Source organism: Pseudophryne corroboree, chromosome 8 (assembly GCF_028390025.1).
Source record: "Pseudophryne corroboree isolate aPseCor3 chromosome 8, aPseCor3.hap2, whole genome shotgun sequence".
NCBI lineage: Eukaryota > Metazoa > Chordata > Amphibia > Anura > Myobatrachidae > Pseudophryne > Pseudophryne corroboree.
The window spans coordinates 10,810,696-10,824,933 of NC_086451.1; the positions used below are offsets into that span (position 1 = coordinate 10,810,696).

Here is a 14,238-nt window from a genome sequence, read left to right on the forward strand (position 1 = left end):
CATCTCCCCCATAGTGTGAACGTTATATTAATATATTGTAATATCTGCCTTTTAGATGTGGATGAGTGTAAGGCTGGGAGCCACCAGTGCTCACAAATCTGTAAGAACGCCGCCGGAAGCTTCCACTGTGCGTGTCGGGAGGGATTTTCTCTTTCCGAAAATGGGAAGTCCTGTCACAAAGTGGCGACCACCCAGCCACCCCCCCCACCCCCAGTCATGAATGCGACAGGTCAGTCTAGGACAGCTGCAGCCTCCTGTACTCCCACATGCCAGCAGAGCACGGCAGCCATGTTGTGCCTTAGTGATGTCACTGGTTCTTTGCGACTCGATAGGCTGTATTCTCAAAATGTCCGCCAGCACTATAACTAGGTACAAATGTATTTAAACAAAATTTATCTCTGTATTGAAGCAATTTTAGATTATTTGTGTCTGTTCTGAAGCCCCTCATATTATTGTCTTCTGTTACCTACTATGCAAATCTACTTATAACTCGGCCTCAGTACATAACAATATCCACAGAACTAATGCAAGAGCCGGAAACCAAGATGAACTTTCCGTATCGCCATCCTGTGCCGGCAGCTTGATGACGACGACGACGACGGTGGTTGTTTTTTACGCCACAGTTGGAGTGTTGACATTGCACCTGGGCCCCATTGCAGCTCCATATGTACGGCGCACAATGTAACGGCCTTCATCGCTATCCCGCCAGAGACCTCCGCACAGTTAGACCAGTGACCTGAGAGGTTGGTGGCCGGTCATTATTACTTTTGGTACGCGCTGTGACACATCAAACTCGTACCGTGAGTAATAATGCGCGGCTGCCAACGCTACCAGCAAAGACAGAGAACTGGGTTGGCGCTTTTCATACCGGATGAATCTGCGAATGTGTTGTGGACCGGATTTTTTGGATTACAATGTCAAATTCCCGTGTCTCTTACAGCCAAGGGTACTATAGTATATTTGAGTATGCCTGACTGTGACAGAGGAGGTTTTAGTACTACAGTAGCATTTGCACAGTGGAGGCAGCCATTTTGTGAGGTCAAGTGATGTCTCTGAGCCAGCAGTGGTGTCTGGGGAAGGTTGCTACAACTCACAAAATGGCTGCATAGGCCTCAATGAGGCTGCAACCTCAAACACTAGTATTGGGAACGTTCCATCAGCCACGAGCTGCAGGTAATTGGGACACTTTTTTCATTAATATTACAAGGTACTTTGGCCTAGGTTTGTATTTCATATAATCCAGACATCCAAATAAGATCTCTGGTTCCGGTCTGCTGTCTATGGATGCAGCTGCAAATCTCCAGCAGCTCAGAGGTCGAGGAGCTTCACTCTGGGGAACCACGCTTTGTGTTTCTGCCCTGTAATGGTTTACACTAGAGTCTAGGGGTAACTGCGCCCGCTGCCAGCTGTACACGTGCTAACCGCTGTCTCCTGTGCTGCAGGGGTCCCGGACGCTGTCCAGCAAGAGATGCAAGAGCTGAGAAACAAGATCAATGTTATAGAGCAGGTGAGCCCTATACTGGGGGGGGGGGGGGGGAATACTCCAACTAAGGGACCGTCACCCAGTGCACTGCAACAATACGGCAATAATTCACTATAATTACGCCCGTGGGATTTCCTGCGCCTAGTCATTGCAGAATTAGAGAGCGTCTCTGCTTCCCAGGATGCTTTGCACAGTGCACCAAGCCGCTAAACCGAGCAATCTGAAAGAGAGAGGGTTACAAACTTAGAGTAACACTAAGAAGAGCTGCACTGAGAATCTGCTGTATGGTGCAACCCTGTTAATTATTTTATCATACTATGTTCAGTTTTCAACACTCAGTGTTCAATTTAAAAAGTTGAGTATGGGACCATTCAGCAACTTTCAACAGCAATCTCTAGAATGAATAAAGTAACTAATTTGTATTAATAAAAATATATATATTTAATGATTACTCCCTTATAATTTCAGTCAGGATATGGTTGGTCACTCGCTAGCTGTTTTTAGCAGCCGTGCAAACGCTATGCCGCCGCCCACTGGGAGTGTATTTTAGCTTAGCAGAAGTGCGAACGAAAGGATCGCAGAGCGGCTACAAAGAAATGTTGTGCAGTTTTAGAGTAGCTTCAGACCTACTCAGCGCTTGCGATCACTTCAGACTGTTTAGTTCCTGTTTTGACGTCACAAACACGCCCTGCGTTCGGCCAGCCACGCCTACGTTTCTCCTGGCACGCCTGCGTTTTTTCACACACTCCCTGAAAACAGTCAGTTGACACCCAGAAACACCCACTTCCTGTCAATCACTCTACGGCCAGCAGTGCGACTGAAATGCTTCGCTAGACCTTGTGTTAAACTACATCGGCCGTTGTGAAAGTACGTCGCGCGTGCGCATTGCGCCGCATGCGCAGAAGTGCCATTTTTATTGCATCATCGCTGCACAGCGAACATTTTCAGCTAGCGATCAACTCGGAATGACCCCCATGGTGGCCTCAGTCTGTGCAATTGTGATATCATACCGCCACCTATAGACCAATAGATAGTACTGCACCTGGCATGTTTTTCCAGGCAGTTGCATGTGATTTTTCATATAAATTAAAATGAACCAGTTTTTTGAAACAGTAAAATAATAATCATCCGGATTTTTGTTCTATCTCTACGTCCATTACCGTAAGGGGCTGGCATGATAAATGTGTCAACCAGACGTACCGCTAGCGCAGGCAGACGGATCAGATGCGGTTCCTGGCTTTTACATACAGAATAAGCGGTTTATATCCCCTCACCGCCTCCCTGTACTCTCTCTCCGTGCAGAAACTGCAGCTGGTTCTGGCTCCATTCTACAGTTTATCGACTGCGTCCCCTGGGGATGGTCTGGGACCCATCGCCTTGCTGACGCACTCCTTCCAGCAGCTGGACCGTATAGACTCTCTCAGCGAGCAGATCTCTTTCTTGGAGGAGCGGCTGGAGACATGTAGGTATCACAAGGCGGACGCCGCGCCATGGCGCTCTGATAGCTGGAACTGCAACACGTGCCCGTGTACTATACTGTCCATTGTACATTTAATGCAATAATACAATAACCAATGTCAGTGCCCGCGTCTGGGTGTTGATGTGCGCCATCCGTTGCCATCCGCATTATTCTACACATTTACGAGACGAGTCTGGCTTCGTGGCCAATAATCAGAAATCACAATCTGTCCTTCATCTTAATCCAGATCTGGTCACGGCTAATGAAGCACCAGACTCTGGCCGTCTGCGAGGATGTAACGCTGCGGAGAGCACACGTTTAAATATCCCATTAGTTGTGGCAATTACTGAATACTTCCCCCACGGTGATACCCACAGGGCTGGAGAATATAAACTATGGGAATACATTGCATTTACAATCCAATTTACCCCTCCTGGGAGAGATGTACATCGGGCATAATGCGGACTGAGCGCACGCTTACGGGTAATTAGACTGAAGCAGCGGTAATCTGCGTTACAGGAGCCGGGACAGAGAAGTGTGACACCTGGCTAATGAATTACACAAATAACACTAATGTAGATGAATACACTTCTATAACTGCGCCGCATAGACTGCTGATGTCGGACGCAGCGGAGGGATGTCTTTATACTGCGCATACATCTAAGTATGCGTCCCGAATGTTAGCGCACAGAGTCGCAGTAGTGATTCAGGTGTCTGAAATGTTCCCGGGAGGTGGTAATCGGAGATAACAGTACAGACATGTCCGCATACATCCGTGCTGCAGTCATGCCAAGCAGCCATTCTTGGCACGCCAGGTCATGTGAGAATCTTATAGCATTGGGCGTCTTTTTTTCCAATATGGCGTCTAATTCGCAACGCAGTGTGACTAGGACGCACCAGGAGACTGTGCTGAGTAATGTGATATATGACACCTATATACTGCGTGTGACTGAGTTTGCATCTGTGTATGAAGTGTTACAATGTAGCAGCCGCTGCTTCTTTTCAATACAAGTTCTGTTCTGCTCCGTATACAGACTCAGTTACACACAGTATACCAGTGTCATAGATCCAACCAATCAGCACAGTCTCCTCATGCGTCCTATCTGCACTTTCAGCACACACACACAAAAAAAAAAGACGCCCAAAGTTAGCAGAGTTATACAGGACCTGGCGGCTCACTCACACCAGTTATCTCCCGCTGCATGGTGTACTGAGGCTAGATGTATGAGGCACCTCGCACTGCATGGTGTTTTGAGGCTGGATGTATGAGGCATCTCTCGCTCCATGGTGTATTGAGGCTGGATGTATGAGGCATCTTGCGCTGCATAGCGTATTGAGGCTGGATGTAGGAGGCATCTCGCACTGCATGGCGTACTGTGGTTGGATGTATGAGGCATCTTGCACTGCATGGTGTATTTAGGCTAGATGTAGGAGGCATTTTGTGCTGCATGGCGTACTGAGGCTGGATGTATGAGGCATTGCTCGCTGCATTGTGTACTGAGGTTGGATGTATGAGGCATCTCGCACTGCATTGTGTACGGAGGTTGGATGTATGAGGCATCTCTCGCTGCATGGTGTACTGAGGTTGGATGTATGAGGCATCTCACGCTGCATGGAGTATTGAGGCAAGATGTATGAGGCATCTCGCGCTGCATGGTGTATTGAGGCTGGATGTATGAGGCATCGTGCGCTGCGTGGCATATTGAGGCTGGGTGTATGAGGCATCTTGCACTGCGTGGCATATTGAGGCTGGATGTATGAGGCATCTCGTACTGCATGGCATATTGAGGCTGGATGTATGAGGCATCTCGCACTGTGTGGCATATTGAGGCTGGATGTATGAGGCATCTCGCACTGCATGGTGTATTGAGTCTGGATGTATGAGGTCTCTCCCGCTGCGTGGCGTATTGAGGCTGGATGTATGAGGCACTTCACACTGCGTGAAATATTGAGGCTGGATGTATGAGGCATCTCGCACTGCATGGCGTATTGAGGCTAGATGTATGAGGCATCTGACGCTGGATGGTGTATTGTGCTGGATGTATGAGGCTGGATGTACAGTATGAGGCATCTCGCACTGTGTGGCATATTGAGGTTAGATTATGAGGCATCTCGCACTGTATGATGTATTGAAGCTGGATATACAGTATAAGGCATCTCGAGGTTAGATTATGAGGCATCTCGCGCTGCATGGTGTATTGAGGCTGGATGTATGAGGCATCTCTCGCTCCATGGTGTATTGAGGCTGGATGTATGAGGCATCTCTCGCTCCATGGTGTATTGAGGCTAGATGTATGAGGCATCTTGCGCTGCATGGTGTATTGAGGCTAAATGTATGAGGCATCTCTCGCTCCATGGTGTATTGAGGCTAGATGTATGAGGCATCTTGCGCTGCATGGTGTATTGAGGCTAGATGTATGAGGCATCTCTCGCTCCATGGTGTATTGAGGCTAGATGTATGAGGCATCTCGCACTGTATGATGTATTGAGGCTGGATGTACAGTATAAGGCATCTCGAGGTTAGATTATGAGGCATCTCGCGCTGCATGGTGTATTGAGGCTAGATGTAGGAGGCATCTTGTGCTGCATGGCGTACTGTGGTTGGATGTATGAGGCATCTCGCACTACATGGTGTATTGAGGCTGGATTTATGAGGCATCTCTCGCTCCATGGTGTATTGAGGCTGGATGTATGAGGCATCGCTCGCTCCATGGTGTATTGAGGCTAGATGTATGAGGCATCTTGCGCTGCATGGTGTATTGAGGCTAGATGTAGGAGGCATTTTGTGCTGCATGGCGTACTGAGGCTGGCTGTATAAGGCATTGCTCGCTGCATTGTGTACTGAGGCTGCATGTAGGAGGCATCTCGCACTGTATTGTGTACTGAGGTTGGATGTATGAGGCATCTCGCACTGCATTGTGTACGGAGGTTGGATGTATGAGGCATCTCCCGCTGCATGGTGTACTGAGGTTGGATGTATGAGGCATCTCACGCTGCATGGAGTATTGAGGCAAGATGTATGAGGCATCTCACGTTGCATGGTGTATTGAGGCTGGATGTATGAGGCATCGTGCGCTGCGTGGCATATTGAGGCTGGGTGTATGAGGCATCTCGCACTGCATGGCATATTGAGGCTGGATGTATGAGGCATCTCGTACTGCATGGCATATTGAGGCTGGATGTATGAGGCATCTCGCGCTGCATGGTGTATTGAGTCTGGATGTATGAGGCATCGTGCGCTGCGTGGCATATTGAGGCTGGGTGTATGAGGCATCTCGCACTGCATGGCATATTGAGGCTGGATGTATGAGGCATCTCGTACTGCATGGCATATTGAGGCTGGATGTATGAGGCATCTTGCACTGTGTGGCATATTAAGGCTGGATGTATGAGGCATCTCGCGCTGCATGGTGTATTGAGTCTGGATGTATGAGGTCTCTCCCGCTCCGTGGCGTATTGAGGCTAGATGTATGAGGCACTTCACACTGCGTGGAATATTGAGGCTGGATGTATGAGGTATCTCGCACTGCATGGCGTATTGAGGCTAGATGTATGAGGTATCTGACGCTGGATAGTGTATTGTGCTGGATGTATGAGGCATCTTGCACTGCATGGTGTATTGAGGCTGGATGTACAGTATGAGGCATCTCGCACGGTGTGGCATATTGAGGTTAGATTATGAGGCATATCGCAATGCATGGTGTATTGAGGCTAGATGTATGAGGCATCTCGCACTGCATGGTGTATTGAGGCTGGATGTACAGTATGAGGCATCTCGCACTGTGTGGCATATTGAGGTTAGATTATGAGGCATCTCGCGCTGCATGGTGTATTGAGGCTGGATGTAGGAGGCCTCTTGTGCTGCATGGTGTACTGAGGCTGGATGTATGAGGCATCGCTCGCTGCATTGTGTACTGAGGCTGCATGTAGGAGGCATCTCGCACTGCATTGTGTACGGAGGTTGGATGTATGTGGCATCTCGCACTGCATTGTGTACGGAGGTTGGATGTATGAGGCATCTCGCACTGCATGGAGTACTGAGGTATGATGTATGAGGCATCTCACACTGCATGGAGTACTGAGGTTGGATGTATGAGGCATCTCACACTGCATGGAGTACTGAGGTTGGATGTATGAGGCATCTCGCACTGCATGGAGTACTGAGGTTGGATGTATGAGGCATCTCGCACTGCATGGAGTACTGAGGTTGGATGTATGAGGCATCTCGCACTGCATGGCGTACTGAGGTTGGATGTATGAGGCACCTCGCACTGCATGGAGTACTGAGGTGATACAGGTGTTCATGCGATTACCTGTCCGGCAGCAGCACGCTAGGTACACGCCCACTTCCTGGACCCTGGAACCCCCCCCCGGCAATCAGTCCTCCCTGAGATATGCAGGAAATGTTCACGGTGGAAGGGGAAAGATAAAAGCCTTTCTCTATCGTCCTAGTGGATGCTGGGGTTCCTGAAAGGACCATGGGGAATAGCGGCTCCGCAGGAGACAGGGCACAAAAGTAAAGCTTTCCGATCAGGTGGTGTGCACTGGCTCCTCCCCCTATGACCCTCCTCCAAGCCAGTTAGATTTTTGTGCCCGGCCGAGAAGGGTGCAATCTAGGTGGCTCTCCTAAAGAGCTGCTTAGAAAAGTTTAGCTTAGGTTTTTTATTTTACAGTGAGTCCTGCTGGCAACAGGATCACTGCAACGAGGGACTTAGGGGAGAAGAAGTGAACTCACCTGCGTGCAGGATGGATTGGCTTCTTGGCTACTGGACATCAGCTCCAGAGGGACGATCACAGGTACAGCCTGGATGGTCACCGGAGCCTTGCCGCCGGCCCCCTTGCAGATGCTGAAGTAAGAAGAGGTCCAGAATCGGCGGCAGAAGACTCCTCAGTCTTCTAAAGGTAGCGCACAGCACTGCAGCTGTGCGCCATTTTCCTCTCAGCACACTTCACACGGCAGTCACTGAGGGTGCAGGGCGCTGGGAGGGGGGCGCCCTGGGAGGCAAATGAATACCTATTTTGGCTAAAAATACCTCACATATAGCCTCCGGAGGCTATATGGAGATATTTAACCCCTGCCAGAATCCGTTAAGAGCGGGAGACGAGGCCGCCGAAAAAGGGGCGGGGCCTATCTCCTCAGCACACAGCGCCATTTTCCCTCACAGAAAGGCTGGAGGGAAGGCTCCCAGGCTCTCCCCTGCACTGCACTACAGAAACAGGGTTAAAACAGAGAGGGGGGGCACTAATTTGGCGTTAGAAATATATAAAAAAGATGCTATAAGGGAAAACACTTATATAAGGTTGTCCCTATATAATTATAGCGTTTTTGGTGTGTGCTGGCAAACTCTCCCTCTGTCTCTCCAAAGGGCTAGTGGGTCCTGTCCTCTATCAGAGCATTCCCTGTGTGTGTGCTGTGTGTCGGTACGTGTGTGTCGACATGTAGGAGGACGATGTTGGTGAGGAGGCGGAGCAATTGCCTGTAATGGTGATGTCACTCTCTAGGGAGTCGACACCGGAATGGATGGCTTATTTAGGGAATTACGTGATAATGTCAACACGCTGCAAGGTCGGTTGACGACATGAGACGGCCGACAAACAATTAGTACCGGTCCAGACGTCTCAAAAACACCGTCAGGGGTTTTAAAACGCCCGTTTACTTTAGTCGGTCGACACAGACACAGACAGGGACACTGAATCCAGTGTCGACGGTGAATAAACAAACGTATTCCTTATTAGGGCCACACGTTAAAGGCAATGAAGGAGGTGTTACATATTTCTGATACTACAAGTACCACAAAAGAGGGTATTATGTGGGATGTGAAAAAACTACCATAGTTTTTCCTGAATCGGATAAATTAAATAAAGTGTGTGATGATGCGTGGGTTCCCCCCGATAGAAAATTATGGGCGGTATACCCTTTCCCGCCAGAAGTTAGGGCGCGTTGGGAAACACCCCTTAGGGTGGATAAGGCGCTCACACGCTTATCAAAACAAGTGGCGGTACCGTCTATAGATAGGGCCGTCCTCAAGGACCAGCTGACAGGAGGCTGGAAAATATCATAAAAAGTATATACACACATACTGGTGTTATACTGCGACCAGCGATCGCCTCAGCCTGGATGTGCAGAGCTGGGGTGGCTTGGTCGAATTCCCTGACTAAAAATATTGATACCCTTGACAGGGACAGTATTTTATTGACTATAGAGCATTTAAAGGATGCATTTCTATATATGCGAGATGCACAGAGGGATATTTGCACTCTGGCATCAAGAGTAAATGCGATGTCCATAACTGCCAGAAGATGTTATGGACACGACAGTGGTCAGGTGATGCAGATTCCAAACGGCACAAAGGTGTATTGCCGTATAAAGGAAGAGGAGTTATTTGGGGTCGGTCCATCGGACCTGGTGGCCACGGCAACTGCTGGAAAATCCACCGTTTTTACCCTAAGTCACATCTCTGCAGAAAAAGACACCGTCTTTTCAGCCTCAGTCTTTTCGTCCCTATAAGATCATATCTGCCCAGGGATAGAGGAAAGGGAAGAAGACTGCAGCAGGCAGCCCATTTCCAGGAACAGAAGCGTTCCACCGCTTCTGACAAGTTCTCAGCATGGCGCTGAGACCGTACAGGACCCCTGGATCCTACAAGTAGTATCCCAGGGGTACAGATTGGAATGTCGAGACGTTTCCCCTTCGCAGGCTCCTGAAGTCTGCTTTACCAAGGTCTCCCTCCGACAAGGAGGCAGTATGGGAAAAAATTCACAAGCTGTATTCCCAGCAGGTGATAATTAAATTACCCCTCCTACTACAAGAAAAGGGGTATTATTCCACACTATATTGTGGTACTGAAGCCAGAAGGCTAGGTGAGACTTATTCTAAAAAATTTTTTGAACACTTACAAAGGTTCAAATCAAGATGGAGTCACTCAGAGCAGTGATAACGAACCAGGAAGAAGGGGACTATATAGTGTCCCGGGACATCAGGGATGCTTACCTCTATGTCCCAAATTTGCCCTTCTCACTAAGGGTCGTGGTGCAGAACTGTCACTATCAGTTTCAGACGCTGCCGTTTGGATTGTCTACGGCACCCCGGGTCTTTACCAAGGTAATGGCCGAAATGATGATTCTTCTTCGAAGAAAAGGCGTCTTAATTATCCCTTACTTGGACGATCTCCTGATAAGGGCATAGTCCAGGGAACAGTTGGAGGTCGGAGTAGCACTATCTAGGATACTGCTACAACAGCACGGGTGGATTCTAAATATTCCAAAATCGCAGCTGATCCCGACGACACGTCTGCTGTGCCTAGGGATGATTCTGGACACAGTCCAGAAAAAGGTGTTTCTCCCGGAAGAGAAAGCCAGGGAGTTATCCGAGCTAGTCAGGAACCTCCTAAAAACAGTGCATCATTGCACAAGGGTCCTGGTAAAAATGGTGGCTTCCTACGAAGCAATTCCATTCGGCAGATTTCACGCAAGAACTTTTCAGTGGGATCTGCTGGACAAATGGTCCGGATCGCATCTTCAGATGCATCAGCGGATAACCCTATATCCAAGGACAAGGGTGTCTCTCCTGTGGTGGTTATAGAGTGCTCATCTTCTAGAGGGCCGCAGATTCGGCATTCAGGATTGGATGCTGGTGACCACGGAGCCCAGCCCGAGAGGCTGGGGAGCAGTCACACAAGGAAAAAATTTCCAGGGAGTGTGATCAAGTCTGGAGACTTTTCTCCACATAAATATACTGAAGCTAAGGGTAAATTTATAATGCTCTAAGCTTAGCAAGACCTCTGCTTCAAGGTCAGCCGGTATTGATCCAGTGGGAAAAACATCACGGCAGTCGCCCACGTAAACAGACAGGGCGACACAAGAAGCAGGAGGGCAATGGCAAAAACTGCAAGGACTTTTCGCTGGGCGGAAAATCATGTGATAGCACTGTCAGCAGTGTTTCATCCCGGGAATGGAAACTGGGAAGCAGACTTCCTCAGCAGGCACGACCTCCACCCGGGAGAGTGGAAACTTCATCGGGAAGTTTTTTCCACATGATTGTAAACCGTTGGGAAATACCAAAGGTGGACATGATGGCGTCCCGTCTGAACAAAAAACGGGACAGGTATTGCGCCAGGTCAAGAGACCCTCAGGCAATAGCTGTGGACGTTCTGGTAACACCGTGGGTGTACCAGTCGGTGTATGTGTTCCCTCCTCTGCTTCTCATACCTAAGGTGCTGAGAATTATAAGACGTAGAGGAGTAAGAACTATACTCATGGCTCCGGATTGGCCAAGAAGGACTTGGTACCCGGTACTTCAAGAGATGCTTACAGAGGTCTTATGGCCTCTGCCGCTAAGAAGGGACTTGCTTCAGCAAGTACCATGTCTGTTCCAAGACTTACCGCAGCTGCGTTGGTCGGCATGGCGGTGGAAAGCCGGATCCTAAGGGAAAAAGGCATTCCGGAAGAGGTCATTCCTACCCTGGTCAAAGCCAGAAAGGAGGTGACCGCACAACATTATCACCACATGTGGCGAAAATATGTTGCGTGGTGTGAGGCCAGGAAGGCCCCACAAAGAAATTTCAACTCGGTCGTTTCCTGCATTTCCTGCAAACAGGAGTGTCTATGGGCCTCAGATTGGGGTCCATTAAGGTTCAAATTTCGGCCCTGTCGATTTTCTTCCAGAAAGAATTGGCTTCAGTTCCTGAAGTCCAGAAGTTTTGTCAAGGGAGTATTGCATATACAACCCCCTTTTGTGCCTCCAGTGGCACTGTGGGATCTCAACGTAGTTCTGGGATTCCTCAAATCACATTGGTTTAAAACCAGTCAAATCTGTGGATTTGAAGCATCTCACATGAAAAGTGACCATGCTCTTGGCCCTGGCCTGGACCAGGCGAGTGTCAAATTGGTGGTTTTTTCTCAAAAAAGCCCATATCTGTTTGTCCATTCGGACAGGGCAGAGCTGCGGACTCGTCCCCAGTTCTCTCCCTAAGGTGGTGTCAGTGTTTCACCTGAACCAGCTTATTGTGGTGCCTTGCACCTACTAGGGACTTGGAGGACTCCAAGTTGCTAGATGTTGTCAGGGCCCTGAAAATATGTTCCAGGACGGCTGGAGTCAGGAAAACTGACTTGCTGTTATCCTGTATGCACCCAACAAACTGGGTGCTCTTGCTTCTAAGCAGACTATTGCTAGTTGGATGTGTAATACAATTCAGCTTGCACATTCTGTGGCAGGCCTGCCACAGCCAAAATATGTAAATGCCCATTCCACAAGGAAGGTGGGCTCATCTTGGGCGGCTGCCCGAGGGGTCTCGGCTTTACAACTTTGCCGAGCAGCTACTTGGTCAGGGGCAAACACGTTTGCTAAATTCTACAAATTTGATACCCTGGCTAAGGAGGACCTGGAGTTCTCTCATTCGGTGCTGCAGAGTCATCCGCACTCTCCCGCCCGTTTGGGAGCTTTGGTATAATCCCCATGGTCCTTTCAGGAACCCCAGCATCCACTAGGACGATAGAGAAAATAAGAATTTACTTACCGATAATTCTATTTCTCGGAGTCCGTAGTGGATGCTGGGCGCCCATCCCAAGTGCGGATTATCTGCAATACTTGTACATAGTTACAAAAATCGGGTTATTATTGTTGTGAGCCATCTTTTCAGAGGCTCCGCTGTTATCATACTGTTAACTGGGTTTAGATCACAAGTTGTACGGTGTGATTGGTGTGGCTGGTATGAGTCTTACCCGGGATTCAAAATTCCTCCCTTATTGTGTACGCTCGTCCGGGCACAGTACCTAACTGGCTTGGAGGAGGGTCATAGGGGGAGGAGCCAGTGCACACCACCTGATCGGAAAGCTTTACTTTTGTGCCCTGTCTCCTGCGGAGCCGCTATTCCCCATGGTCCTTTCAGGAACCCCAGCATCCACTACGGACTCCGAGAAATAGAATTATCGGTAAGTAAATTCTTATTTTCATGGGGTGAGACCACCAGGACGCCCTCGTGCAAAGCCGGGAACACCCCTGGTGAATGCGCTTTCTCCACCTCTTTATCGTATTCTCTTCCTGCAAAGCTGCAATTGCGCAACAGCTGCGGTCCTGCTGCTAATCCGCACTCCTATGGGGACAGACCTGGGAAGGTGTAGGACACAATGACACATAAATCATGGAGAGTGCCACAACTATAACTTATGAATAACAATTCCGTGTCTTTCAGGTTCCTGCAAGAATGAAGTGTGAGCGGCTGCAGCGTCGCACTGGGAGGAGTGTAGCTGTGTACCCCCAGGACACTATTCTGTACCTCAATACACGCCAAGGGAACCGTTCTGTACAGTCACGTATGCAAAGAGACAACGCTGCAATGTTATTTAAACCTTTCCTGTATATAGTGTAGAATACGTTTCCAGCCAGACTGTATTTCCTCACGTCTGCAGACAATATGGGAGACCTACATTGAATACGACAGAAGGTAACTCGCCAGGCACCTGGGAGATTTAGTGTGACCTGGCCGAGCAAACTTCACGCGCACGTGTGACGCCACTTGTGCACATAACCACACGTATTAATAAAATAATGAAGATAATAATAATCCTACGCAGCTAGATACACCAATGGACATGTGGCAATGGCGCCGGCGCTATAGTCACTGAACGCTCATTTTTCCTATCTGGCGAACGTGCCGCCAGTTGTTCCTTACACGTCAGGGTGGCCATGTTTTTGTAGTCCAAGACCTAGATTCCATTGATTTAATCTCATCTTTATTTGATGAGTTCTTAGAATGATTGGGCTCCGTCCGCTATTCCCAAAAGGTTCTCCGCAGGACGGCGCACTCCGGCCCATGTCACATGCATCATGACATCGCCCAATTAGCACCCAGTACCACCTCTTGGATCTTTAGTGCCCGCCCACTGCTGCTGTTACTTGTGTCGGTAAACTAGTTTCCCGGTTCTATGCAAAGCGAGTGTCACTGGTCCAACAAGAAACACGACGGAATCAAACGATCTGCTTCTAATTGCAAAGTTTTATTATTCTTTTATTTTCCACAACATTAAACAAAAGAAATCATTTTTACTCATTTAATGAGAACACAGCAGATATTTCTTATGTTGGATCAGGCGACGAAACCTCGTTTGTGCCGATTACAGAGGATCAAACACTCAGTATCTTCTCTTCAAAATGTGAAGACTATTTTTTTACATGGTACAATAACTGCGTTTTGTAGAAGAAAAAACTTGTATTGTGTGTTATATTTGTTAATAAAGTTGCATTTTGTGTTTTTTTAATAATAAAAAAGGGGGGAAAAAAACCTCACAACCGCATGCA

The 14,238-nt window shown here is 48.6% G+C and overlaps 1 protein-coding gene across 2 annotated transcripts in view; it reads left to right on the plus strand.

Moving 5' to 3' along the window:
• EGFL7 (EGF like domain multiple 7) overlaps nt 1-14,234 on the plus strand; it is a 49,806-nt gene extending 35,572 nt beyond the window's left edge. For both annotated transcript variants that reach the window (XM_063935891.1, XM_063935892.1), the window contains 4 exons: nt 56-229; nt 1,443-1,507; nt 2,786-2,945; nt 13,133-14,234. In XM_063935891.1, coding sequence (XP_063791961.1) covers nt 56-229; nt 1,443-1,507; nt 2,786-2,945; nt 13,133-13,155 — 422 coding nt within the window. In that variant the 3' untranslated portion in view covers nt 13,156-14,234. The remainder of the gene's footprint in view (nt 1-55; nt 230-1,442; nt 1,508-2,785; nt 2,946-13,132) is intronic.
• Nucleotides 14,235-14,238: the final 4 nt, after the last annotated feature.